Source organism: Electrophorus electricus, chromosome 18 (assembly GCF_013358815.1).
Source record: "Electrophorus electricus isolate fEleEle1 chromosome 18, fEleEle1.pri, whole genome shotgun sequence".
Classification (NCBI taxonomy): Eukaryota; Metazoa; Chordata; class Actinopteri; order Gymnotiformes; family Gymnotidae; genus Electrophorus; species Electrophorus electricus.
The window spans coordinates 3,824,167-3,851,976 of NC_049552.1; the positions used below are offsets into that span (position 1 = coordinate 3,824,167).

Sequence of the window (27,810 nt, forward strand, 5' to 3'; positions counted from 1 at the left end):
GCACTACTTGCTTATCTGTCTGGATCTAGAGGTCCCACAGGCTTTTCATTCATTTTTTCATTCTCCACCAATCTCTGTGGTTCCAACCATTTTGATGGGGGGGGGGGGGTTCTAGTTCATATGCCTTTCATATGTTCCTTTTTATGATTCCTGACACTTGGTTTGTCTCGCCTTCCCTGCCAGCATTTTGGATCCTGCTTCTATGTGCTGCACCGTCTGCATCTTGGGTCTTGGCTGGTGTGATACACCCCTGCTTCAATTGACCCAGTGCTTCGTGCTTGAAATGTGCTGCCATGATTCATGCCTGCATGCTGCCCTTCAGTCCTGCCTGTTCAACCCAGCCCTGGGTATGACTGTCAGCCACAGTTGCTATTTGTATGTATATATGAAAAAGCTTCCAAGGAGTAAATGGTAGTGCATTCTAATTAAAATGTCGAGGCTGTGCGTGTGTGTGTTTAATGTTATTCTACTCACTGAGAAAATCATGGTCCAAACTTTAACAATTTTATAAGAAATATCCAAATACCAAAATAATCAGCTGGAGCCCAGATAGCACCCCAAAAAAGGCAAACATTATTGACCATATCTTTGGAGAAAAACATGAAATAACTGATTTCTGGAGGTGTCCGTGTGTCCTGTAAGGGGTTGTTTGCATTCATCAGCCTTTGTGCTATGGTTCACCCAATTCTAAAGGCTGTTATAACAAAATTAAATTCGTTTCTGGAGGGTGGTAATTAATTCTGTGAGCTGTACTGCTAAAACTGTAGTGTGACGTGTGTCAGTCCTTTGTCTCCTACTTCCTTTTTGTTATCAAGAGGGTGTGATGTGTTCCGTGAACACACACAAGAAGAGTTGCGTCACCTTTGGGTTCTACAAGGCTGTTATATATTGACACAGAGAGACTATAACAACATGCTTTGACTGAGAGGATATTGGATTTCACTGTCAGTTTGCAAGCATCCGGTGACCTATTATGTTCACGTAAAGCACCATGAGTTAAAAGAGATTGTGTTGACCAAAAACACACATCTGACCAATACCAGCAATTCACCATTCATAACTCAGTGGACTTGATTAAGGGGTAAGTTGATGATAGATGTTTTGTCATTAATGTTGGTTGAGAAAAACACACACAATGAGTATTTAAGGGACTATTCTTGAGCCCTTTTGGGTGTGTAGGAGCAAGGAAACAATTTATGGATTGCAGAGATCTGGGATTGAGTGAATCTAGGAACCACTGTACCAGCACCAAACGTTTTGTTAGACTAGAACAAAATTGTTTCATGCCATTAGCCAGTATGTTTATTTCAGTCATGGTGCACCACAGTATGATAATTGTACAGTAAAGTAAAAAACATGAACACTACGAATACTGAACATAAAAAAATGGGTCCAGTGTAAAAACTACCCTTTGATTTACAGACATTTAGGAAAGGGGTGTGAGTGTGTTTGTGTATGTTTGTGTGTGCGTGTGCGCGCGCATTACTCTTCTATGTCTCCTTCACTGTCGTCACTCAGAGGGAATTCTCTGCACTGACGCTCAGTATTGTAGCTCTTCATGTGCATAAGACATTCCTGGTTTATAATGGCCTAAGAAAAGACACACAACATAAACAATGAACCAAAAGAAACTATTCAAGGCTGAGACATGCAAATTAGAGAGAGAGAGTGTGTGGGTGTGTGTGTGTGTGTGTGTGTGTGTGTGTGTGTGTGTGTGTGTGTTACCATCTTCTCCTCCCGAACAGCAGGGTTCTTGAGGAAGAAACAGAGAGGTGCATAAACAATGTTGATAATGCCGATGAGGACCATAAGATATGGGAAGCCAATTGCTCTCACTATAGCGCCCCCTGTAGATGGCCCTACAACATTCAGTAGAAGTGAAAAGGTCAGCTGGTGAAGTGACATTTCTGGCCAGTTTCTGGTATTATGGTATAGTGTGTATTTCTATGCAGTGAATATAAGGAAAACTTACAGTACATACACATGAGTGCTTATGAATATACCCATCATAACAGTGTATTATATACAAATGTATTTAAACAGATGAGCCAAATTCTTAGATTATTGTCTTATATTACTCAGTACATGTATTTACCTATAGCGAAGCCTGTACAAAGTGCCACGTCCGCTATAGCATACACACTTCCATAAACTGAGACATGTCTGATATCTACCAAGTAACCCATTATTGCCATCATGGATGAATCAACCATTCCTGCAAACACAAGTATAAAGACAATGTTGTAATTCCATCTATTAGAGGTCATTCAGTACTGGGGTTATCTGGTTCTGTTCTGCTTATATTCCCAATACAATTCTAATTATCAATACACTTCTAATTACTAATACAGTTCTAATTACCAATAGCGAATCCCAGTCCTCCATTTGGGCCAATGAGGCCATAAATGTTTTTGGCAAGGGGAACCTGTAAAATATCCACATCGTTTTATTTATTTATGGAATTTGCTCACCACTGTCGCAGCACTACATATAACTGGTTGAAGTAGCTCATGTCTGTTGTGTTTAGCCATGGTAGGGGCCAGTACTCACACAGAGAAGGCTGATGCCAACAATGACCATGCCAACCATGGAACAGAGCCACCTATTGAGGGACAGGATTATGTATGATATTACAATCATTGTTATATAATCCAGTTTATTTGTAGATCTGCCTCCCTCTCTTCTGATCTCCCATTTATTTTGTTTCTTCATTTCACTCATGTTCACTCTGTCTTTCTTTCTTCTTCTCTTTTCACACTGTCACAGTGTCTTGAGTTTGTTCTCTAACACCAATATGCTTTAAATACTAAAATGTGCTCCAAACACTGAGATAAATCGCACGGATGTGGGTTTCCGAAAGAAGCACACCAGAAAGAGACGCTACCTGCCCATTTTGTTAGCCAGCAGGCCGAACAGGTTGGTGCCAATCAGGTACGACACGCTGGCGGGTAGAAAAGCCACACCTGCAAAACGAGAAGCTCATGCGAGTTACCCACCAAGATGCATCAGCTAGGAGGCCAGACAGCAAGCTCAGTTAATCAAATAAAACCAGCAGGGCACACATCGTCAGACAGCCGTAATGTCCTCAGCTACATCAGGAAGCCCCGTCTCCAGACGCATCACCGTTTGGCATCAGGCAGGCGGAACACATAAAAGAAGCAGTTAAAGTATAATATCCTACAGCACCGATGTCTTAGCCAGTTGATAGAAAAGTCTGGAGCCATGTGGTTTGCTTTGCTTTCTGCGAAGGGCCAGAGTATGCAGTGTGTGGTCATGCACTGTGCTGAGGCGCATGTTAAACTCTGTCTTTTGCCACAAGAAACTTGCATATAGAAGAGACATAGACAGATTAGGAAGAAATTCTGACAGAGTGAAAATGTGATGAGCGGAGCTGAATGTCACTGGGGGAGGGACGAGGAAGATGAGTTCCCTTACCCAGCTGCCATTTTGGAGAACACATGGTCTGCATCATCCATATAGGGAGCGTGGGCTCCAACATGGCCACCCCCATGTTGCCAAAGCACAAACACCCTGGAGGTTCAAATAGGCACAATCTCCATCAGTACCAGCATGTTAACCTTTAGTAATTACTGTATTTACACTAGAGATTTTGCTTTAATCAATACTCTGGATAGCACAAGACACCATTATACATACAGGCATGAAGAAGGAAAACTCTTCAGTTATGAGAGGCACATACAACAGGATCAAGCCATTTGACTATTGGATGAATAGTAATGAGCATGCAAACACACACACGCATACTTTACACGCACCTGCACTGATGAGTATATAGGGATCCTTCATCAGAGTTAGAAGAGGTGTGCCCTCCACACGCTGTAACCCAGGCCATAAGTATGATAATCAATCACACTCATCTAATCTCAGCGCACATTATTAAACGTCCAATAAGATTTGTGAACTGTAAGTGACAGACATTTCCCCTAAACAGGGGGGTCAGGGGCGTGTTTTTCCTCTCCTTTCTTGTTTTCATGGTACTCTCTGTTTTTAATCCTTTATCGGCTTTAGATTGACACTCCTGCTTACTAAACCTCTGACTTTCCCAAAAGCAGTAAGGTTGAGTCTAGTGAGGGAAAGCTGACATCTGACACTACTAAATGGAATGAAAATAGCACAAGCTTAAAGTTCCAAATGACTGAGGCGAGTTATGAGAGCGTGTCTAATAAGGCAACTAAAGGTTTGGAATTATGCGTTTATTTAACTTTAAAGCCTCCAGCAGGAGTAATAGCATTCCTTTGGCAAAGGTTTGCGAATTGGGTTTAATTAAAGTTAGTGTAACCTTCTGTCAGTGGACGTCTCAGGGAGAAGCAGAGAGACATGCTTACCCCTGGGGATGTTGTCAAGGGCTGCAGAATGACAAGCTGGAGTGCTGTGTTTGAAAAAGATTCACAGAGGACACATTTGATCCTGCTCATCGCCTCTTCAAATCAGCAAAGGCGCGGTGTTAATTGCTGTAAATGGGTTAATGGTGAGCATTCAACCCACCTCCATCAAACAGAGCCAGGAAAGCGAGGGTGAGAAACGGAGACGTTTTACCCACAAACTCATACATCACACTGCCAAAGGGAGCGCCAACTGCAAGACACACACACACACACACACAAACTCAAGCTCCAGCTACGAGTACTAAATCTCTGCCTATATTACAGTATAACAGTTTGGAAGCGCTCTGTTACTCACTCAGAACACCCATGGCAAGCCCACCCAGGGCTACTCCCATAGCAATTCCCCTTTCATCATTGTCAGTGTAAACGCTGGCCAGCATGCCTAGACCTGCCAAGGACAGGGCGACACAGCTCACACGCGTGATCATATATGGTGATGTGTCGGTGCTTATACAAGAACACACATGAACGCGCGCGCACACACACTGTACCTGCGACAGAGGAGAAGGCAGAGCCGATGCCCTGAAGCGAGCGAGCGAAAAAGAGCAAAGCGTATGTTCCTGAGAAAGCAAACACTGCATACCCCCCCAACACACACACACACACACACACACACACACACACACATACAGTCAACCTGTCTGTATTGAAACACAGCACTAAAGTGGTAGCAATGCTAGTTTAGAGTTTTCAGGTTCCACAAAATATGGAAGCTGGAATATTCCGCCACTTATGATAAAATAAATTATTTTCCCCCATAAAGAAGGATTAAAATAGAATCTTTCAATATTTGGTCAGAGGTAGATTGATTAATTAGCAAGGAGGAGTATGGGATTGAACACTGTGATCTGTCCTACACGTACATACATCACCAACCCAGCATCCTTCTTCTGAACCTAACCCACTGTTAGTACACACGGACATGAAATACCACATACTATGAACTGTACATTATCGTACTGTACATTTTGAGTTGAAGCTTATGAATTGTTAAGCTGTACTTACTGATTGTAGAGACGAACATGATGACAAACCCCACAAACATCGGTATATGGTATCCAATCCTGGTTATCAAAGGAGCAGACTTTACAAATCACATATTTTATTAGTGGGATCCCTCCTAACAAAACAACTAATTTTCTCAATTTTTAGGACAAATGGATTGAAATAACTCTTTCATTTGCTTCATATTTATTTATGTTTAACTTTATAATTACTTTAATAAATCCCCTTTATGGTTTTATTCCACTATCTGGTGGACAGATTCCCCTCGCTCTGGGTTTCTCCTCCATGACTTCAATGCTTTATAGACACTTGGGCATCTTGCCAGTATCACCCTTGGCAACCTTAAAAATGGCGTTGGCCCAAATGTCCGTCAAGCTGCTTGGTGTCCACTGTAAAAAGCCCTTTAGCTGAAATATGTAACTAATCTAGCTTTACCAACTCACTTTGGACTTCATGCATACATTCATTATCATTATTTCACATATCATCATTTCTATACACATACAATAAAAAAAGGTCTACACATATGACAAGCACATGAGGGTGTGCGTGTGTGTGTGTATGTCTGTCCAAAAAACACCTCACACTGAAACGATACACACCTGTTGGTCAGCGGACCCACAAACGGATTGACTAGAAGCTGCACCAGAGCTTTAGATGCAAACAGAAGTCCAACTCTCACATTCTCCTCTTCCAAGAATTTGGTGTCGTTCGTACAGTCGGCTGAGCTGGTGGCGCTCCCACTGGCGGTGTCAGGGGGCGGGGCTGTGGAAGGGTCGGTTAGGGTATCATGGGTCACCGTGATGGGGTAGGTTGTGTTGTCATAGAGAGATAGGATGGAGGATGTTGGCTGGCCAGAGCTGGGTGGAAGCAGGGTGGAGTAGGAGGAAACGTTGCTCTCATGATCTAGGGCATACAGGAACGTAGGGATGATGGGAACTGGGAAACAGGAGAGGAGAGGATCAGCAACAGGAGAGAGGGGTGTGTGTGGGTGTGTGTGTGTGTGTGTGTGTGTGTGTGTGTGTGTCAGACAGGAGCAGGCAGGTAAATGTCATGGTGAAGGACAGGGCAGGTTACCGGGCAGGTTTAGCTGTTGAGTTTAATGTTTCCCACCAGATACAAGACCCACATTAGCCTACTATTCCCTCTGTGCTCTTCATTATGGAAAAAGTGACCAGAGAGACCATGCAAATGCACCCGTGCAAATGTAAAACTCATTCCTAAATTATGATGTCGTGTGTATGCGCATCCCTGTTATCTTACCCACTACAGTGAACAGCATGTTATCCAGTAACAGAGCGACAAACACGACCACGAGGACCAGGCGAGGGGAGCCCCTGCCCTTCATCACCGTATCCATGAGGTTCCACACAGCCATCTCTGAGCCTCGTCACTTCACACACGTACACACACACACACACACACACACACACACACACACACCTCATGCATTACAATTGGTTGTACTTGAGAAAACATCAAGTACCACGCTTCATTCCTATTAAAGACCACCATCACTTAGTTTGGTCCCAAGTGAAAGTCTTGCAAATATAGCCATGAATTTCTATGATGGAGCCTATTGTAAATCTTATGTTAAAACAGGCCCAGTACTCATCTGAACATTAGTCCCCTTGCTTCTAGGCAGAGAGCAGATCCGGTTTGACGGGTCTGGGTGATCTGGGGTTCAGTGTAGGCCTGTGGCCACAGTGATAATGGTAATTCTATTCTCTATTTCTGGGCTTTACAAGGGAGGGGGCAGGTTATCAGTCCAGCATGGATGCCATGTCCATCTGAAATGACTACACGGCACATGGCAGTGTGCCATTGAGTTTCTGCAATAAGATTTTATAGATATATATAGAGATATATATAGATATATATATATATATATATATATATCTCTCTCTAATATATATATATATTACATACATACACATATATGTGTGTGCTTGTTAATGAACACTCCCCCTACACCCTTCACACCTCAGACAAACACCCCTACACAACTCCTCACACAGGTAGGCAAACAGAGATAAGATGGTCCTTTAGTTGTCAAATCAACACATCCACAGAGGCCAGAAACCATGGAAGGACCACATTGTCAACATCAATTTCCTCCCTATTCAGCAGCTATAGTCAGTAAACATGTGACCTCTCTAAAAAAAATGTAAACCAAACAAAAGGTTCACACACACACACACACACACACACACACACACACACACACACACACACACACACTACATAAGAAATATTCGCTTCAGATGTACAAAGTAAAATGAACATAATTATAAAATAGAAATATTTTCAAAACCAAATTACAATTTTGCTACAAATTATGATGATCTACCATATTCAAGAACATCACATCTTTATGTGTTTATACAGTCGCTGTCTGTATCCATGGGTAACAGATATGTGTATATATACAGATCCAGACACAACACCAAAAGAACAACCTTAATATGAAATGTGCTTCCTTATATATCTTGTATTTAAAAAAGCAACCTAGTAAAACATTTGGGTAAATCATCAGTTTAATGGAAACCAACCCTTAAGACATCTTTCATGGTCATGGCATTTAACCATCACTGACTCTTTCTCTCCAAAACACAAAACACATGGAGGTCCTATTTGAAAAAGAATAAAAGATCAAAATCTTTCAAAATTTTAAAACCTGTATTCAGCAAATTTCTTCAGCAATACATTTACTGAGTAATATAGCAACTGTGAGGAAGCAATGTCTACAGGAAACTAAACCAGTCTTACCTTCAGTTGCATGGTGTACTGTATGTGTAGAAGTGTGTGTGTCCAGGGCAGGTGTGCAATATGCCAGAGGATCGTTAGTAGTCACTTGTTGGTCTCTATATGTTCTGTTCCGTGTGGGAGGGTCACTATTTTCAATTTGAAAGTCCCTGTAGACAGACAGACAGACAGACACACAGACACAGACACAGACACACACGCACACACACACACACACACACACACACACACACACACACACACACACACACACACTCACACACAGAGTAATTGTAAGTGTCTGCTGGTCTTTATTGGGTAGGTGAATAGCCTGAAGGCTTCTGGTGGGCAGTTTATCTCTGACATCACATCCACACAATCGACAGCTGCTTCTCCCATGTCCCATGTACTTTGCAAATGACTGTGTTTCATATTCATATGCTGGACTGTGATGTATTCAAATAAACAATAATTAAAAATGGCTTTTTAATCACAAAGCATGTGATATTCAAAACTGTAGTGAAAGTGAAGTACACAACGTTTCTAGAGAAACAGGATGTGTTTCTGACAGAGGTCCTTCATCAGCTGTGTGCAAGAGCACTCCTATAGTTTGTGCCAGGTTAATTTCCTATCTGCTCTTGCTTAATCCATTCAGCCGGTGAGGAGCAGTGGAAAATGTTACAGAGCAACAAAGTTCACCTTTGACCTCCTCCATTGCAGCTAGTTCATCGCGCGTGCGCGCACACACACACAAACAAACAAACAATCAATCAATCAATCACAAAGATGAACAAAAATAGTAGAAACAGTAATGCTCATTACAAAAAACATTCACTCAAAAATAAATAACACCCCACCTGTACACGTACGTGTGTTCGCTCTGATGTTGATCTGCGTGCTATCTGATGGAGATTGGCTTTTAACGCAACGGCCTGAGGGGTTTGCAGACTCTCCTCCTCCATCACCTGCTCTGAGTTTAGTTTGCACTTCATCCTCCGCATGCGCGCGTGTACAATCGCGCCTACGACACCCGAGCGCTCTGTATGCACACCAACAGCTTGCACCACAGAGAGCCGATAGTTTTGCCCGCTTCACGAAAGCTAAATAAAGAACCTGTTTTATCAAAGCCATTCCCCTCTCCGAGTGACTGGAAGGCCACGTGGTGTTATTCGTGCAGGTAGCAGAGCACCGTTAAACCTCCGCTCTTTGAAAACGCCACGAGTTGTCCTGTTTGAACAAGCGCCCCGAGAATTGGGGCGCAGGTAATTACAGGTAACCCTAGCTATTGCTGCCGGAAATCCCACATTTAGCGCAAGTTTGATTATGAAACTTGGTCTTGAACGGAAATCTTATTCGCTGAACAATGACCCTTTTCATCTTACATAAAATATCCTGCCAAAAAAAGAGTAGGAAAGACTTATTTTTACACTGTTTTCGTTTTTGCTTGGGCAATATGAAAATAACATCACTAACTGTTTTGATCAGTTGTACGTTTTCGGAAACATAGGCTTACAGTAGTAATTACCAGGATATTTCAGTTAGCCTAAATAAATCCAAAAGACGATACCGGCTCGGACTTCTTTTTTTCTCAATCCAGCACGCCGTGAAGATAATCACCTTTTCCGGCACAGGAAGCACCTTACATCCGAGTCTATAGTTGCGGTTAACTAATGGGTCTCGTTCAAAGGACTTGACATTTTTGATCAGAGCGAGTTTCAGACGTGGAACAGGTGCAGAAGGTCGATGTGGAGAGCCCACGGGACCTTTCATCTTCCCCGCCGCACGTCATTGCCAACTTAATGCGTGACCTCCTGTATAAATGTTGGGTTTTCATCGAGAGTGTTCAGAGGTAGACGTTGATGGAAGCGCTTGCTTGACTTTCTACGGCTGCGGTTTTAGGTTCAACAATGTGGACACTGGTCGTTACTCTACTGCTGTCAGTGACCTCGGCTGGTAGCGGCTTAGAAACAAATATTATTCGCTCATCAAAAGAAGTGGTTGACTCCCAAGAGGTAAGACCCGAACTGATCCTCACCCACCGTCTTCGCTATCTAGGTAAAAGACATCGTAATTGAGATAAATAAACTAATAATTAAACAAAGACTACAGTTCAGAATGCAAACTGTGCGGCACAGCCAACGGGGTTTGCGCGTTCTTGGCAAATACGGGGTGTAATTTCAGACCAAGCAAACAGGAACCTCGATGGCTTTTGAGTGGTGAGCAAAAGTGCGCTCAAAAGAAGTTGCAAGGTGCTTAAAAAGCAAACGTCTGTTTAAAATATTCCATTGTAAGTAACGTTATGCAGGTCATTAAGAAAGTTGTTCTGATGAATATGTTTCAGAAAGTAAATGTGTTTGATTTTATAGCAAAGTACTCTCAAGTGCAACTTGAGTACAGGGACCATTGCCAGAGGATCAGAGTTAAAGGCCAATTCAGGAAGAATTAAACTGCCAAATTACAGCATTTTACTCTTACTAACCTACTCTTGATAACATTGTATCTGAACAGGGTTACTTACTGGTAAATCTGAAGAAATGGCCATGTGAATGTTAACTATATTGTATATGTGTTTATTATGGATTATGTATAACTAAATGGGGGGCGGTTACATCCAGACAGGTGAGTAAGACAGACTGAGCTGTAGTCTGCTGGTGAGAATGGCTGCAGCAGATTGGCTAAGGAGCTAAGAGTCACTGTGTGGGAGACACTCTTGAGACACTTTTTTATTATTATAAAAAAAAAAAGAAGAGGATTTACCTGGATGTGTGTGCACAGTCTGTCCATAATGAACCTAGATCTAATTTCCTGCTCATTGTTTAACACTTAAAGCTTTTTAAAATTTATTTTGAAGAGCAGATTATAGATTAATGTGTGTTTTTGTTAGTTATTTTTTCTTCAATGTAGGTGAATAAGTGTGTGAACAATTATTAAATAAACAACAAAATACAGACTGACACTGAAAATCCTCAGCTTTCGATTGTCAACTGACTGAACTGTGCTTTTTCACAACTATTACAGGTAAGGCTGCCCACCGTAGACGTGAGTCTTCTTAACACTATGAAACGTCGGCAGTACAGACGTGATGGACCAGAGTGCACTCTTGAACAGGTACAGATTCCAGGAAATGGCTAATGTAGAAATGACCTCCGTCACAGCCTGCTAGTGACTGAAGAGGTCTGGAGAGACCTCTGTGTGTGCCGTCTTGTGTCTCTCTCCACCAGATACACAACTTTTACACACTATTAAACGTGCAGAGAACAAACAGCTCCTCTCTCTCTCTCTCTCTCTCTCTCTCTCTCTCTCTCTCTCTCTCTCTCTCTCTCTCTCTCTCTCAGGTAAATAGATGCAAAGGTTCAAAGAAGAGACAGCGCGGTAAGACTGGGCAGTTACCAGAGGACACTAACAAAGATAAAGGTAAAAGGCTAAGGTGTACTTCAGAAACCTGTTTTACACATTGTCACTATTGTAAAAATAACTCCTAACTCCATTTTTGACTTTTTTTTTTTTTTTTTTTAACACAATTTGAAAATATCAGCTGCCCTTTACATTGTGGCAACAAATTATGAATGAACTCGTAGAAATTGCTCAGAATTACACAGAATATATTGTGGGCCCACTGGTAGACTTTTAGATGAGTGCTTTTTTTCCTCCTGTAAAATTCCTTACAAGTTTCCTTACAACAGCAGTTGTGCATTGTTTAAATGAGACATTACATCTTGTGTTTATAACACACCCAATTAAAACGAATGTGACTGTTTGTCATATTTAACTCCCTATTCCCAAAGGTTATTGTAACTGGCGTGTTGTTGTTTGGTAGTCCAGCAGGAACAGTGATATTGGGCCTTACGTCCACTATAGAAATACATGTGACTTTTGTTAAAACGCTACCGTGACACCTGAGATGGCTGTGCTGCTGTTTCCACAAGCAATAGCTGTCAGTTTTTCAAAGTATGCCTGCATTCAACGCAATCACATTGTGCCATTTTGTGGCGCGGGACTGGCCGAAGGCTAGATTTGTGTTTGCTGTTTTGTAATACAACATAGCAGTAGGATGAGGGCCTCACAGAGACATCTATAATTATAATTTGTTAGGATACTTTGATTAATTTGCCTACTTGCTATGAGTATCTAACTTGAATATTGACTTTAAAGGTTTGGGTTTTGAACTTGTACTGTTAGCGTTCCTGTAGCAGTTACGCTGAAGTGACCAATCCAGCTACAGACACACATAGTAGTGTTAAGAAATGGAGCTTTCTGCAGATACTTCTAGAGAATGTACATCGACAAGGTAAATGCAGACCTTATCATCTGCCTTGGCAGTTAATGCTGATGTCATATCCCGCAGTGCAGGAAAGGGGTGAGTGCCTGCGATCCCGCGACTGCGCAGCAGGACTGTGCTGCGTGTTGTATCAGAGAAGCAGAAGATGTCAGCGTATTCCACAGGAAGACCAGTTCTGCCTCTTACCTGGCCGTAACAAGGCCCGCAGAGAGCTGGGCCTCTGTGACTGCAGACCCGGCCTGCACTGTCGGCCTCAGAACAGCAGCTCCAATGTTTACGGGGTCTGCCAAGGTTAGCCTTTCTGGAGAAGAATCACTTAAGTGTCCAAGTAGAGTATTCAATAGCTTAACATCCACAGAACCACATGAATGTAAATTTAAAAAAAGAAAACTTTATCTTGTGCTACAGCAAGATAACGTGTGGGGCTGGATTTATTTTCCATTTTGTGCTATCTATAGTGCAGTAGTAAGCTACTCAAAGATTACTGAAACAACATCTAGTAAAAGTTTGATGTTTTAGGTGGAGTTTTTACAGCTACAACGATTATTCAACATTTAATCCTTGCAGTGCTAGTTTTTATATATCATGAAGAACACATCTGTAAAAATGGACGCAAGGTTTTATTTTACAGTGCGTTCTTGTTTAATGTCTCTAACTCGTGATTGCGATGAGGTACCATCCAGAGGTTATTTATGGCAGATGCACTCTGTCCATGACCTAAATAAATAAATAAAATAATAGTATTTTAACACAAGAACACTCCACCAGTCTCTTTCATTGGCTCATCCTTCTCCTACCATATTCTTAACAGTGGTTACGTGTCATTTGTATTGGAAGTAAAATTGTCGGTTTATTTTGTCCAGACTTTTAAAATCTCACGTTAATAGTACTTCTAGTGAAGTTGTAGTGAAGCGAGTTAACCACAGGTTCGTGGATTAAACGTTTTTTTTAAAACATCCGACCTTATTTTATTCCGTATTAGTATTCTGGTTCTGATTTAATAGCAATCTTAAAACACCTAAACAATGTTGGACGACTACACCGAACTTTAACGAAGCAGGCGGCAGTGCATCATGTAGTGACTGTCATTTATAAGCGGTAGAGAGAATTACTCTTAAGGATTGCATCCTATCATTTATTGCACTAAAGAAGTAAGTTAGGAGAAAACTGTCTAGATAGGCCTTTGAGTGATATTCTATTTGGGAGTAGGTTACACATGTGCAATACCATAGAAGTGTGGCACTGGAAATGTTATTGGGGTTTGCAAGAAGGTAAAGCTTGGAAAGAGATTAGGCTAATGCAAAATTTAGAGTAATGAAGAGGTCACGTTATTTCCCATTATGGTTAAAGATCTTGGGGTAATCCAATTTAGAGTTCTGATGAAGTTATGGTAATTCACTTTAGGGTTAGCGTGAACTTGTGGTTACTCAAATGAGGGTTCTGACGAGGTCAGGCTAATGCACAGTGGGGTTAGAACTTGTGCCCCCAGCAATGGCGTGTTAAAACATCGAACCATCTGTGCCAGAGGCGTCACGGGATATTTACGTCGTGGGACTAAGCATTTACTGGGATGTCTTGGGGTGAACTTTCACTGTCTCCTTCACATTTTCCTCTCCTTTCCTATTTAAAATTTTATTAAATTACTACTGAACATTAAAAAGATTTTTAAACTAGCAAAATCCCATCTGACCGGCCTTTGATAGAGATACTGCCTAAATAAACAAAACAAATCGCATATCCCTTTACAGACAGAGCAATTAATAGATATAAAATTGTACTGTAATAACTAGTTAGTTACTAAATAAAGTATAATCTTGCTAGTCACTGAACGAGCTATCAATCCAAACCCGTTGGGCCCAATTACCGCATTGCTGAATGCACAAAGTGGAATTCGCTTTTTAAGGAACGTTACGTTGGTGTTTGTTCAACAGCTTTCCTTTGCTAACAACGCTCAGTTCAAGTAGCGCGTCAGTGACACAGATTGTACAATGATACTGGACGACAAAGCGTTTAAAAAAAAAAAGCCACTACTCATGTGACGCCCTCTAGTGGCTGGCTGCAGTACAACTTTTAACCCAGCCCCTTCGCATGTAAGTGAACGGCTCAGACGACCAACTTTCATTTCAAATTACAATTATCTAATAATAATCTAATTAAGGCCAGTCACAATACATGCCCCCTAATATTGAGATATGCTCAAAATCTCAATACGTGCCCCCCAAATATTCACAAATGCTCCTCATATACTGAGGTAAAACTACTTTTATTCCACCCACTAGCTTTGCGCAATGTTAGGCGCTGTCAATGTTCCCATTTGTTGTCGATGTCACACCAATTATTGTAACACCGTAATATTGTAGCACTGCTGACTAACGTCTCTAACCTGCAGGAAAAAGTAACGTTAATGTCAATACATTAACGAATCGTGATCTGCCAATTCTATAAGATCCCCTTTTATTAATAACCCCCCCAATATGTTTTCTTTACGATGAACGCTTTTATTTTGTGATACTTCAACTGATGTGACGGACAGTGAAAACCAACGCACACTCCACAGCAGCTATATTAAGATGCGCGTTTTTTGTTTTTTTTTGTTACCTTTGTCAATAAATGTTTTGTTCAACAGTAAAATGTTCTTACAGACCCGCTCGGTCAAGTTCCTTGCAGCTCTTTGGGGAGGTAGCTAGCTGAAAAGCTCAAATAGCGTCGAGCTGCTTTACATGAAACTTTAATGCGGGTCGTGTATTAAACTACTGTACAAATCATGTGCCATTAAATGACGAACATTATATTGTAATCAGCTCAAAGAAAAATGGCGCGATTATCAGATAGTTAGCCAAATACCTCATGTTGAAGAAGCGATCATTAAAAGTCTTCATGTAAGATTCTATATTAATTTTTGCTGAAATGGACCGACTGGTGGCGCACATCCTTCAATTAAAACACTACACCAGGGCAAAAGGGTGAAATGTACTATACGGGTTCAATGAACACTGGTAAGACTTCGATACTTCTGGACGTCAGCGTGTTCATATACAATCTTTGATCCAAGCAAACTTGTGCCATTATCTCTGAAACGATCACAAAACCAAATTTGAGCGCTAAAGCGTTTCATTTAGTCATAAAACTGGCAGACCACGCCAGACAGGTTCAGCCCATCACTGCAATCCGTACATGGCTATTAAGACAATTTTAAACCCCATAAACAGTACCGTTGGCTTGTGTGACTTGCTTATTTCTTTAGCATGTTTAAGTGCGTGCATTTGAAGACATTCACATTAACCTTTTTGCATCTTATTTCGGTTTATGCCAGCACCATGACCTATTGGGGTCAGCTGTAAACCTTTTCTCCGACTGTGGTTTAAATGTACCCATGTAAAGTAGCGTTAGCCACACTGCAAGCAGTAATCGTTAAATTTAGTTTGACCAGTTCTCGTCTCGACGGTGCAGCCGACGGTCTGAAGGCTCAGTCGCTTTACCTCTTCTCCAACAAAGTCAACAAGCCTTTTAGGATTAGGAACCGATTGTCAGTTTTAACTCCAAACGAACATCTTTAAATGGCTAAATCTGGTTATCATTCCCCCCCCCCCGCATATCTAGCTTTACCAAAAGGTGCGTTATGCGGACTTACCCCAGTACTGCCCTGAAGTCAATATAACAGACGTCTTGTATTACAAGACCCCCCCCCCCCCCCCCCAAAAAAAACCCAAAGGGAGTGTAAAGGGGTGGGGGGGGGGGGTTAGGCCCATGGTTCAACTGGGGGATTGGCCTCTCCTCACATCAAGCCCAGAACATGGCTGTGGCTTTTGAAATGGGACTAGACACTGCCACCCATCCTCCCCCTCAAAGCAGTCATGGACTGGCCACATTTCAATTTGAGTGTTGCACGTCCTTCCTCACAGCCACTGAAAGCTGGTTCAATTGAGACTAGCAAAGTTCAAGATTAACAGTAATGGTGATGAAGTCTAGGCTTACTGTTCCCCTTTATTTTCAAATTTCAATAGACAAATCTCAAAGCCAATGGGCTTCCATTCTCAAATGAAAAAAGAAAACTGAGCAAAAAAAAAAAAAAAAAAAAAAAAAAAAAAAAAAAAAAAGGCAACTTGTCAAAAGGACAGACAGGTTTAAATGATGGGTAAGATGGTGTAAAAGTAGGCAGGAATGTTGCAACCCAAGCCAGGATTTGGGAGGGGACTACATCAGGAGCCGATGGAGATGGGCAGAGTGGAAAGGTCTGGGGCATCTACAGCTCCCCACAGTTGGCAATAACCAGCTTGGCGCTGGTCTTGCCACTGTTGGAGCCAAATCCCTCAACCTTCTTGATGATGTCGAGGCCCTCAGTGACCCGGCCAAAGACCACGTGCTTGCCGTCCAGCCTGAGGGGAAGCACATTTCAGGTCAGTCTCGTCACTGAATCTTAACAGCCTTTGGCAGCCCATTCACAGATTTGTAAAACTGTCAGCCATCTTCACTGTGGGAATACAACTCATCATAGAAAGGACTCAAACTAAAGGGAAAAACAGGCAAATCTTAAATAGCTGGAGTGGCTAAAGACCTGAGTGAGTAAATGGTTAAATCCTGTAGACCACCACAACACCCAAGCAAGAAACCCAAAACTGGCACAAAGTCAGGCATGTACAGTAACCCCCACTGGGCAGGCCTTAATGTACCCCAAAAATAAACACTTAAGGTAGACTGGTATTTAATTGCATTTGGAAAGGGAGTTGTGGGTGGGGTGTCACTGACCAGCTGGTGGCAGCTGTGCAGATGAAAAACTGGGAGCCGTTGGTGTTTGGTCCAGCGTTGGCCATGGAGAGGCAGCCAGCACCAGTGTGCTTCAGGGTGAAGTTCTCGTCCGCAAACTTTTGACCGTAGATTGACTTTCCGCCAGTTCCATTGTGGTTTGTGAAGTCACCACCCTGTGTATCAAAAGGGAGCAATTCTGATCAAGAGGAAAGCTGGAGAAGCTAGAAAGCATTTGGACAGGAGTCCCAAATCCATGCCATTGTGAGCAAGTGAACTTGCAACAGATGAAGCCAAAATAATTCCTTTGAGAAATGGAAAGGGTAAGAGGGTGAAGGTCAGGGGGAGGTGATGGGCCCCAAAAAACATACCTGGCACATGAAGCCAGGGATGACGCGGTGGAAGGTGGAGCCCTTGTATCCAAATCCTGGCTGCCCCGTGCACAGCTGCCTGAAGTTCTCTGCAACAAACACCCAAATGATCACCACCACACCACAGAACAGTAGCTGATACACCCTCTGCCTTTAATCAGTCATTTAAACCCAAATGCCTACATGTGTCAAATTCTCACCTGCTGTTCTGGGGACAACATCGTCTCTGAGCTGTAGAAAAAGAAGAGTTGAAACATCAAGCATGTATAACTAAAAGCACTACACCATTTAATAAACAGATGAGGCCACATCCTTAAGGTGACAAGAAGGTGAACAGAGTGGCAGTTGTATGGAAACCCCTTCAACACAGTACTACCACTGCTATACAAGGCTGTTAATGGAATAAATGTCTGAATTCATAACCGACACATGAGGCTTACTCCATACAGACAGTTTGGATTAGTCTACATTTGGACTTGCACCCATCCCATCTGTAGCCTGCAGACAGACCCATCTCCTGCTATAGGCCAAATATGCACATGTGGCATTGCCAGACTTGGAGGTTTTTCCATGTGGGGAGAAATGTGCTTCAGCAGTTGGACAAAGTTTGGGCTTTTTGGGCACAATTTTAGAAGGTTGTTTAATGTAAAATCTACATTTCCTAAAACCATTGGAGGTTTTGAATAATCCTTCCCCTGCACATTCCATCAGTTGTCAAAGCTTTGCCATTCACTCACTGAATGTTGCCTCAATGACTCACTGAATGTTGCCACACCCATTCATACTATGATGCATGAAGACTTTTGCTATGCCCAAATAACCCATCAGGTTAAACACTTCACCTCTCATTTGCATCACAATGCCCAACAAAGCTACCAAACAGTCCTAAAGCCATAACTGCTGCCACAGTGGATGATCGTAAGGTACACTGCAGACAGCAACACAGACCCGAGACCAGGACTACGAAGAGGACTGCAGTGAGAACAGCACTTGCCAAGTGCAGACTTTTGCCATGCCCACGACAAGTGGGAGGTGAAGGTGACCTAAATGACATTCCTGGTCATCCTTGGTCACGGCAAGTTGCATGCCACACAACGAATGCCGTCTAGCCCATATACCACGACATTTGTACTCTTCGGCCATTTTGACGAGTTGAGCATTTATTTGTCTGGAGGGCACTTAAGCAATCTGGTAAAACTGGGCATGAGAAAAGTGAAGTCAGGGTGCAACCAGGTGGATGGAGGAAACGGAACGCGAGTCATCGGTATAAAAGGGAGCTGCGTGTCCAAGCGCATGGTTCCGCACCGCAACGGCTCATACTGGGCAAAATGGCACACCACGGCCCACACCCAAAAATACGAAGTGCAACGCGCTCCAGCTCCTGCGATCTCTACCACGACCACAGCGCCGTCACGTGCACCGCTGAGCGCGCCGAGGAGGAAGCCAGCCACGTGCTCAGACTCGCGCGCGTCTTCGCTCGTGCAGTCGCGAGCGAGCAGCTCCCCGTCAGCGCAAACGACGTCCAGCTCCTGCATCAAGCTAGTCAGGTCTGGTCTGAACCCGGCGCGCAGTCTGCGAGGAGGAGCACTCCGCAGTGCCCCGGCCACGCCACCCATCCCCCATGCAGCCTTCGCCATTTTCCCGAGCGCGATTCCCTTCATGGAGGAGGGAGGGGGCCGTTTGACGACAGTTGCAGCGGGGAAAAAAAAAAAAAAAAGCTTCCGCCCTGAGCCGCATGGCCTACCAAATAGTTAGCGACGGTACCAACTAGGACAATTGTGGAGGATAATCGGGTGTATAGGTGATCAAACTCTCCACTCATGCGTGATGAACACCGCCCTCCTTACACGCGCCGCGGAAAGATCGCGCATTCATTGCGCAGTTGTGTCAATAGCGAACGTTCTGTACAAGCCAGTAAACCGAACATAATCCGCAACTAAACGGTCCAAAGTCGATAACTACTCCGGGGTGTCCGCAATAATTCACATTAAACGCTTTTGATTGACGCGTCGTTAGCTGGGAATTAATGCGTTATGGGTTGGGCACTGCAGCCCAGTAGCTAACTAACTGGCTACGCAATCCAGCCAGCCCAGGATATCGGAGATGTGCCATTTCCAAGTTCAGGCTACAAGGTGAAGATTCCCTCACTACCCCACATATCGGCAGCTGGAGCTGCGTTTTCCAGACTTGCACATTTGCCCTCATCACAGCAGTGCGGGACTGCAGTTGCTAAAGACAACGCCGGGCGCATGGGCCAGCCAGACGTTAGTCAAAATGGCACCCATCTAGTTTTACCTTAGCTAGCGATATTAAATCTGCTCAAAATGGCGTCCAATCTTCTAAACACCGGAGACGGCTAGGTTAACCACATTTCGTCATCTCGGCTTCAGCAAACCGGGGTCATGTTGCATTAATTCTAGCTGCCACCCGCGACATGCATGGCCGAGATTAGTGTACCGGGCGGCCCAACCCAGTTCACTGGCTCTACGACACGCCATAATTAGGAGCTTCCTAATTAACTCCTTAGTAAGTAACATACGGAAACACTTCAGCGACTTCTCCAGCGCGGGCAACTTTATCCGCATTTTACAGACTCCGACAACTAGCAAGTCAGTAGCGCTAATAAAGTTGGACCAAGTAGCCAGGCAGCCTGCTTGGGCGTCTGGTCGAGGTTGACGTTAAAGTTCGCGTTTAAAGTCAGTGAATGAGGTGATGTCCATGGCGCAGCCGTGCGTCAAACTGTTCAAAACCGGGGATGGCCAGTGGCACTTCCCAAAGTGTACGGAAGCGTTGAAGAGCACGTTAAAAGTTACAAATAGTTAAAACTTATAAATGAGGTTTGAATGCAGACTACCCACCCCACCAGCTCGGACAATGAAATGAATATGCGTTGCACGCCCGAGTGGAAAATCACAGTTATTTCCTCCGAAGCAATCGGAACAAGCAAGAGCACCGAACTCGGCACGACGGCGCAAACATACCTCCATAATTATTCTGCCAAGCGGATTATTATTTGCAGTGATATCGAAGAAAACTTTAGGTCTTGCCATGTTTGTTTGGTTTTATTTTTTTATTTTTTCCTGCGTTCAGACGACGGCTATCCAAGTCTTTTGTCTTGCCCGGACGAGTTGAAGCGGTCTTGCGTGGAGAAGAAGGCGGAAAGACGCCGTGGGCCTTTATAACGGCATGTTGAACGAGGGCGGGGGTCTTATGAAGGGTTTATGAACGTCTCAATCCAATGAGCGCACACGGCTTGACTTACGTGACTCCGGCAATAACGAATGAAATGGTGGTGCAGGATTTTCGTCATCCACACCAATTTAGGAAATCTTTGAAGAGTCTGCCCACTACTGACGTTAAAAGGAAGCTGGAGAAGTTGCATGGCGGCAAACACTGTGTTTAGCCACGGAATCACGCTCATTTGAATTGTAAGTAAATGAATTTAGGTTTGCTAACCTGCCACAAATTGGTTCTCCAGTCTGCGCGAGTTTAATTCAGTATAGACTATAATATATATATTAGCGTGACAAGGCGCAGGGTTGGGTTCGGCTGGTCCGGTATGAGGTGATTTTATTTAATTAGGCAAGGTTTCAAATAAAGTGGGCTAGCTACACCGCCAACGCATAACCTTAACCTTGTATATACACACATCGTTTTTTTTTAATCACCAGAAACGTACAATACTCGTGCAACTGCTAGTTCTCAGATTTAAATCCAACCATTACCCTCAATACTAGACAACTAAGACGCTATCCCTGCTCTGTTGCCGATACTTGCACGTTCATAGTGAACCACGAGTCTACTCTTGCATACATTTGCACTACATGCTGTGTCGTCAATTTGAACCTGAAATTAACGTTCACATATTTTCTGCTCCTCTTCCAACGTCTAAGGTGACCGCTATAGACATCAGCAGTAATGCATGCAACAATTCAACCAGCCCATTACCCATCCAGCATACTGTCCTGTGCCTAGTGTTTAATTTACTGTAGAGAGACTTTAGTTTATTAATGGGGTTATGTAGTTTATAACATGTATCCTATTTATTGTATTTACAATTGAGTCTCTCTGTAGTCTGTATTCATCATATCACAGGTGCACTGTCTTCTGCCATTTAATGTTAAATGTAATACCGTCCTGGAGAAAGTCTATTTTATTGCGCATTCAATTAACCTGTGGTGAGAAGGAAACTTTGACCACTGAAGCTCCCTTTGACTTGGTCAAAAATGCACCTGGTAAAGTCTTGTGTGTTCTTTGATGGACTGCATTGTAAAATTGGTTCTTCATCTTTCGGAGGTACTATAAAGACAGAGAACAAGTTCTACATCTTTCTGAACTTTAAATGTATAGTTGACATCACAATACGGCAGCGTCTATGACCATCATGAAACAGTAAAGACGTGGCTCAGGAGCTCTGAGAAGATGTTTATTGAATGAAGATAAACAAGAGTAGGATCTCAGTCTGTTAAAATAAAAATAAATAAAACCATTCACTTTTTCTCAGTGAGACAAGTAAAGGATTTCTTGCATTTCTTTGTCCAATAATCCCAAACGAACAGGAATCATCAAATTCAGTCCTACTTTACTGCTAGCAGTACAGATTCTAAGAGTAAGGGCAGAGGTGTTTTTTGGCACATGATATGGAATAAGGAGGCCAAATGAGGTGGAGTTTATTCGTGGGGTGCAGTGCAGGGGCAGGCGCTACGTTAAAAAAAACGCACAAGGTGGCGCTCTCAGTTTTCTGGAACGTCCTTTTGTGCGAGCATATATATATATAAATACAATCATACAAGTAAAATAACAGTTTCTGACTCAGACATTTCCTTTTTTTTTGCCGGAAAACAGTGCAAAGGTTCAGGAAACGCACCAGTTCATGTCTGCTGAACAGCTTCACCCAGCGATGCAATGTCCCGTGTGGGTGCACTCTCATTTCCCCTTATTCCAAGTGTACACAAACATTCCAGTCAGCTGACTACTTGCACATGAGTAGTGGCAGTAAAGCAAAAACAATCACAAAAAATAATAAACTAAAGCATTGGTAAGAAGCAGCTCTGAGCAAAACACAGAAACCCTTGAACAGAGAGAAAGAAGAGAGTCGAAAGTTTCCCCTCACCGTTTTGTATGTGGATGGACATGGAGGACACCTGCTCCCTACAGTTGAGTCAGTACAAATGCCTTGGGGGACTCATTTCTACCCATTTACCATCTGTTATGACATACATCTGATTAGCTTTAGCCCATATGGAGACAGAGCAGCACAAAAGTCAAGTGAGACATTTCTATAGTAGCAACTAAAAATTCAGAGTAATGTACTGTGCTTTGGTTGTCTGTCTGTGTCTTGGTATTAACTGTTATGTGTCATTTGTACAGTTGCATGTGCCTTAGGTTTTCTGCACACACGACTCAAACCAGATAGGTCAGACTGCAAGAACAATGCAGGAGATTTAGTGTAACAATATCCAAGTCCAAAGACGTAATGAGCATGTGCATGTGTGAGTGTGTTGAGAACACACAAAAGGTTCACAGGCGCTTTGCCCATTTGGAGAACTTTCCTTTGTTTTTGGGTGGTTGTATGTGTTGTAATAAAGTGATGTGTGGCATGATGCATTAGGTACGGAAAGCAGTGTTTTGGAAAGGGTATCGGTTTGGTAGAGAGACCTGACTGGGAACAATGATGAGGTGGTTTAGGGGGAAAGGGGGTTATGGAAGAATTCTGTGGTTTTGTTTGCTGTTTGCAAGTTAGACCTGATCTTTGAAGGCCTCCAGGTTGAAGGCCGTGTCCAAGAAACGCTTCAGCTCCTGGAGGTGGGAATTCTTACTCCCAGTGGCAGGAGCAGCAGCAGGTTCACGACCAGCATACCTACACAACCACACACACACACACACACACACACACACACACACGTCTCGCATTACCATCTTTGGGGGTTATTTCTATTGACTTAGGAATTATTGTAGCCAAGTGATTCTGTAAAACATCTAAGCCTAACTCCAACATAAACCCTAGTAACCAAAAGGAAATCTTTTGGTGATTTAGTTTTTCAAATTAAAGCTGTAATTTGTTCAAAAAGCATTTTTTTCTTGCAGATGAACCAAATGTACCCATAATTATTTCAGGATTTTCATATCATGGAGGACGATTTCCCCATCATCATCCAGTGAGACAGATGCCCAAACACACACACTAATCTGAGCCTTGATGTCTGACCAACAGCAAACGACCCACAGCTACATGTTCCAGTGACTATTGGTCTGAAGGTGTGGATCTCGCACAAGGCTGCAGGTATCCAGTACTGATCAATTTGGCTGCCCGAACCATCTTCACTCCCAGATTTAAAATGTACAACTTCAGTATTTGGCAGCTGCTCTTATCCAGAGTGGCTTACATGCTCATCAGCACGATGTGCGCGTCGCTGGAGCCCTGGCACCACGCTGCTCTATCCTGTGGTTAGCTACAGGAGCACTGCTGCTTAAATTTAACTCACAAGCTAAAGAAAACACACAAGAATTTATTTATAGCTCCCCATACTGCTAACACACCTTCGCAGTGAGGATGGGTTCAGGCAACAATTTGTTACCTCAGATAGTAAATATAACGACCGTTAGACTACACTGATTTTGCCCTGTATGGATCTTGGACAAAGGATTTCTTCTGCTTCTAAAGAATGCACTTAACAGGTCCGTGCAGTGCAAATATCCATACCAAGGTCAAATGAGATCCATCTCACCCTAAAAAGACCATAAAAAGGTCTGATGTTTGAAATTGTTTCCTAAAATATTCTGTATTGCAGCACTTGTGTTTGTAGTTCTGGATGAGTCTGCTATAATCTGTATTGTATTTTATGTGGCAGATACAGCAGAACTGGGGCAGCAAGTGCATACGTCTCTGTGGGTGCTTTGAGGGGGGGAGGGAAATTATAGCAGGTTTTGGATTTTTTGTCCATTAACATTTTTTAATAGTAAACCACAATCTGAGTGGTTAGTGTGTGGGGTGTATTCACAAGCGCTTACCAGACAGGTTTGGCGCGGTTGATGGTGGTCCGCATGCGAGGCTTGACATAGTCATAGTAACCCTGGTTTTTATGTTCCTCCTGACACCACACCAGGTCAGCATTGGGGTACTTCTCCGTCTCAGCTTTGACCAGGTCAAAGGGGAACGGCGACAGCTAGCGGGAGAAGACCCAGAGGTCAACGACATCACCCATCAACCAATCCAGCAGGACGCTGCTATATGTGGTGCTAGTACTGTTAGTATGATTACACTTAAGAGGACCTTAACATGCAAAAATACACAAATACACTCAACTGTGTGTGTGTGGCTCTGTATGCATGTGTATTTACCTGTTCGATGCGAGCGACGGCCACAGTGTTCTCCAGCTCCCGAGCTTTGCGTTCACGTGTGAGCTCGTAGTAGACCTTCCCCGTGCAGAAGATCAGACGCTTCACATCGCTGGGATTCTGGGCAGCAGGGCCATCCTCAAGGATCACACGCTGGAAATGGGTGCCTAACGGGAAACACACACATACACATGAACAACCACACAAAGTACGCACTTATACAATCCCACACGCATGCACGTACGCACACAACACAACCACAAATGCACTAACACACACACACAAGAACAAACACACAGACATGTAAAATAAGACACACAAAGGATACATAACCATAAATGCAGAGACAGAGTACACAGAGACAAAGAGCGCACACACAGACACAGATACATGGAAAAATAAGACACAAAGACAAAAACAAGCTTAATATTTTCAAATATAAATAATGTTGTAATGAGAGATTCAGCTTGATGCTTCATGGAACTGAGAAGGAATCTGACCAGGCAGCATCAGGTCAAAGCTGGACTTGGCTTCCGGGTGGCGCAGTAGAGATTTAGGAGTGAAAATGATGAGCTGAAGAAGAGAACCAGCATATTGGTTGTTCAGGGCAACAGACAGCATCTCCCCACGTTCACGTGCGTGTTTAAGTGTGAGCATGTGTACAGGTAGCTGCTTTTCCAGCTGAAACTCACAGGCTTCCTGAAAGGCAGCAGGATCTGCCGTCGCAGGACATGGAAGTAGTTGGCGGGACTGGAGCAGTTCACCACTATCCAGTTACAGTCGTACAGCTGACGCACCTCGAAGTCGTCTGTGATTTTCTACGGGCGCAGGTAAAAATAATAAAAAAAATTTTTTTAAAACCAAAACAGAGCCAGATGTTAGCACAGTTGTTGTATTGGTTAATAATAAGGGTTTCTCCCGATAATTTAAAAAAAAAGGACAATTACCAAAACAAAATCAACAAAAACATTCTAATGCAGGGAAAACAACATAATGAACAAAAAAAAAAAAGTGTTCTTACAGGGAAAACATCAGGATCATCGTTGCACATTTGCAGAAAACGCTCTGGACGAGCAGATGAGTGCTCAGGACCCTGTATGGGGGTGGAGATAGAGGGCGAGAGAGAGAAAGACGACCAGAGAGGACAGGAGAGAGCCACAGAGGGTGAGAAAGAAAAGAAGGGAAAACATATTAACTAAAGAATATTAACTTGTGGAACTAGCCAGAAAACAACGTACAACATGATCAAAATATACGTCATTGCTAATGTTGCGGATCATGATTTCTGGCTCTTCCTTGTTACAGATGCAAAAACACATGACAAGACATAAGCACACAAATATAAAGGCTAAAGAAAATAACATGGAGGTGGATTGTGGGTAATGTAGTCTCACCATGCCCTCCATTCCATGTGGCAGAAGCAGCACTATGCCATTCTGACGGACCCATTTGGCTTGGCCGGGACAGATGAACTGATCGATAATACACTGGGCCGTGTTGTGGAAGTCTCCAAACTGGGCCTCCCACAGAACCAGGGCGTTGGGGCTGGCCATGGCAAATCCCAACTCAAAACCTGAGACAGTAAACGACGGGAAATAACTGCAGAATGTGCTGACCCCAAATACATTAGGCAAGATGCACACTAGAGTCCTACGTGCTGCCATATTAACAAGAACACACACTTGCATACCTTGAAGAACTTTTAAGTATACAGTACTCAAGTGCCTGTTCACTACTGAAGGAGTGAAATGTAGGTGGGAGGTGCGTACCCAGCACACCGTACTCCGACAGGGAGCTGTTGCAGACCGTGTAGGGTGCCTGGTTAGGGGCAACGTGGTTCATGGGGATGCATGTCCTCTTGTCCACGTTCTGGTCATGGAGCACATGGTGACGGTGACTGGGTAGAGAGAGAGAGAGAGAGAGAGAGAGAGAGAAGGGGAGAGAGAGAAGGAGAGAGAGAAGGAGAGAGAGTGAAAGAGAAGAGGAGAGAGAAGAAGAGAGAGAATGAGAAGGGGGGAGAGAGAGAAGGGGAGAGAGAGAGAAGGAGAGAGAGTGAAAGAGAAGAGGAGAGAGAAGGAGAGAGAGTGAAAGAGAAGAGGAGAGAGAAGGAGAGAGAGAATGAGAAGGGGGGAGAGAGAGAAGGGGACAGAGAGTGAGAGGGAGAGAGAAGGAGAGAGAGAGAGAAGGAGAGAGAGGAGAGAGAGAAGGAGAGAGAATGAGAAGGGGGGAGAGAGAGTGAGAAGGGGAGAGAGAGAGTGAGAAGGGGAGAGAGAGAGAGTGAGAAGGAGAGAGAGAGAGAGTGAGAAGGAGAGAGAGAAGGAGAGAGTGAAAGAGAAGAGGAGAGAGAAGGAGAGAGAGAATGAGAAGGGGGGAGAGAGAGAAGGGGAGAGAGAGAGAGGGAGAGAGAAGGGGAGAGAGAGGGAGAGAGAGAATGAGAAGGGGGAGAGAGAGAGAGAAGGGGAGAGAGAAGAGGAGAGAGAGAGAAGAGGAGAGAGAGAGAAGGAGAGAGAGAGAAGGAGAGAGAGTGAAAAGAGGAGAGAGAAGGAGAGAGAGTGAAAGAGAGAAGGAGAGAGTGAAAGAGAAGAGGAGAGAGAAGGGGAGAGAAGGGGAGAGAGAGGGAGAGAGAGAGAGAAGGGGGGAGAGAGAGAAGGGGAGAGAGAGAGAAGGAGAGAGAGTGAAAGAGAAGAGGAGAGAGAAGGAGAGAGAGTGAAAGAGAAGAGGAGAGAGAAGGAGAGAGAGAATGAGAAGGGGGGAGAGAGAGAAGGGGACAGAGAGTGAGAGGGAGAGAGAAGGAGAGAGAGAGAGAAGGAGAGAGAGGAGAGAGAGAAGGAGAGAGAATGAGAAGGGGGGAGAGAGAGTGAGAAGGGGAGAGAGAGAGTGAGAAGGGGAGAGAGAGAGTGAGAAGGAGAGAGAGAAGGAGAGA

The 27,810-nt window shown here is 43.5% G+C and overlaps 4 protein-coding genes and 1 long non-coding RNA gene across 12 annotated transcripts in view; 2 read left to right on the plus strand and 3 right to left on the minus strand.

Annotated features, from left to right (window-relative positions):
* Positions 1–1,292: 1,292 nt before the first annotated feature.
* Positions 1,293–8,640, minus strand: LOC113590243 (chromaffin granule amine transporter). Of its 3 annotated transcripts, none has more exons than XM_035536288.1 (18): positions 8,181–8,640; positions 7,964–8,041; positions 7,426–7,567; positions 6,675–7,210; positions 6,014–6,350; positions 5,412–5,470; positions 4,898–4,981; positions 4,702–4,794; positions 4,507–4,596; positions 4,347–4,390; positions 3,777–3,837; positions 3,436–3,531; positions 2,885–2,963; positions 2,551–2,602; positions 2,362–2,425; positions 2,096–2,215; positions 1,726–1,859; positions 1,293–1,590 (listed from the first exon to the last, which is right to left on the minus strand). In XM_035536288.1, exons 4-18 carry the CDS (start codon positions 6,787–6,789, stop codon positions 1,483–1,485), a joined length of 1,536 nt encoding a protein of 511 aa, XP_035392181.1. In that variant the 5' UTR covers positions 6,790–7,210; positions 7,426–7,567; positions 7,964–8,041; positions 8,181–8,640; the 3' UTR covers positions 1,293–1,482. The 3 variants fall into 3 exon arrangements, with proteins under 3 accessions (XP_035392181.1, XP_035392180.1, XP_026886097.2); XM_035536287.1 differs by having other exon boundaries at positions 6,675–7,243; XM_027030296.2 differs by lacking the exons at positions 7,426–7,567; positions 7,964–8,041 and having other exon boundaries at positions 6,675–6,804.
* Positions 8,641–8,682: 42 nt separating this feature from the next.
* Positions 8,683–16,128, plus strand: LOC113590252 (dickkopf-related protein 4-like). The gene is made up of 4 exons (XM_027030304.2): positions 8,683–10,168; positions 11,175–11,264; positions 11,492–11,570; positions 12,502–16,128. The coding sequence occupies exons 1-4, from the start codon at positions 10,064–10,066 to the stop codon at positions 12,729–12,731; spliced, it is 504 nt and encodes a 167-aa protein (XP_026886105.1). The 5' UTR covers positions 8,683–10,063; the 3' UTR covers positions 12,732–16,128.
* A 271-nt stretch (positions 16,129–16,399) lies between these two features.
* ppiaa (peptidylprolyl isomerase Aa (cyclophilin A)) lies at positions 16,400–20,701 on the minus strand. Its single transcript, XM_027030294.2, has 5 exons — positions 20,531–20,701; positions 17,750–17,780; positions 17,550–17,638; positions 17,182–17,354; positions 16,400–16,811 (listed from the first exon to the last, which is right to left on the minus strand). Exons 1-5 carry the CDS (start codon positions 20,597–20,599, stop codon positions 16,679–16,681), a joined length of 495 nt encoding a protein of 164 aa, XP_026886095.1. The 5' UTR covers positions 20,600–20,701; the 3' UTR covers positions 16,400–16,678.
* A 117-nt stretch (positions 20,702–20,818) lies between these two features.
* LOC113590241 lies at positions 20,819–24,854 on the plus strand. Its single transcript, XR_003412080.2, has 3 exons — positions 20,819–20,977; positions 23,667–23,832; positions 24,656–24,854. It is a non-coding gene; the product is annotated as an uncharacterized LOC113590241 (long non-coding RNA).
* The window catches only part of ogdha (oxoglutarate dehydrogenase a), a 29,204-nt gene continuing 23,348 nt past the window's right edge, over positions 21,955–27,810 (minus strand). For all 6 annotated transcript variants that reach the window (XM_027030289.2, XM_027030292.2, XM_027030291.2 and 3 more), the window contains 8 exons: positions 26,657–26,784; positions 26,282–26,460; positions 25,909–25,980; positions 25,580–25,705; positions 25,388–25,460; positions 24,891–25,054; positions 24,561–24,715; positions 21,955–23,409 (listed from right to left, as the gene is read on the minus strand). In XM_027030289.2, coding sequence (XP_026886090.2) covers positions 23,289–23,409; positions 24,561–24,715; positions 24,891–25,054; positions 25,388–25,460; positions 25,580–25,705; positions 25,909–25,980; positions 26,282–26,460; positions 26,657–26,784 — 1,018 coding nt within the window. In that variant the 3' untranslated portion in view covers positions 21,955–23,288. The remainder of the gene's footprint in view (positions 23,410–24,560; positions 24,716–24,890; positions 25,055–25,387; positions 25,461–25,579; positions 25,706–25,908; positions 25,981–26,281; positions 26,461–26,656; positions 26,785–27,810) is intronic.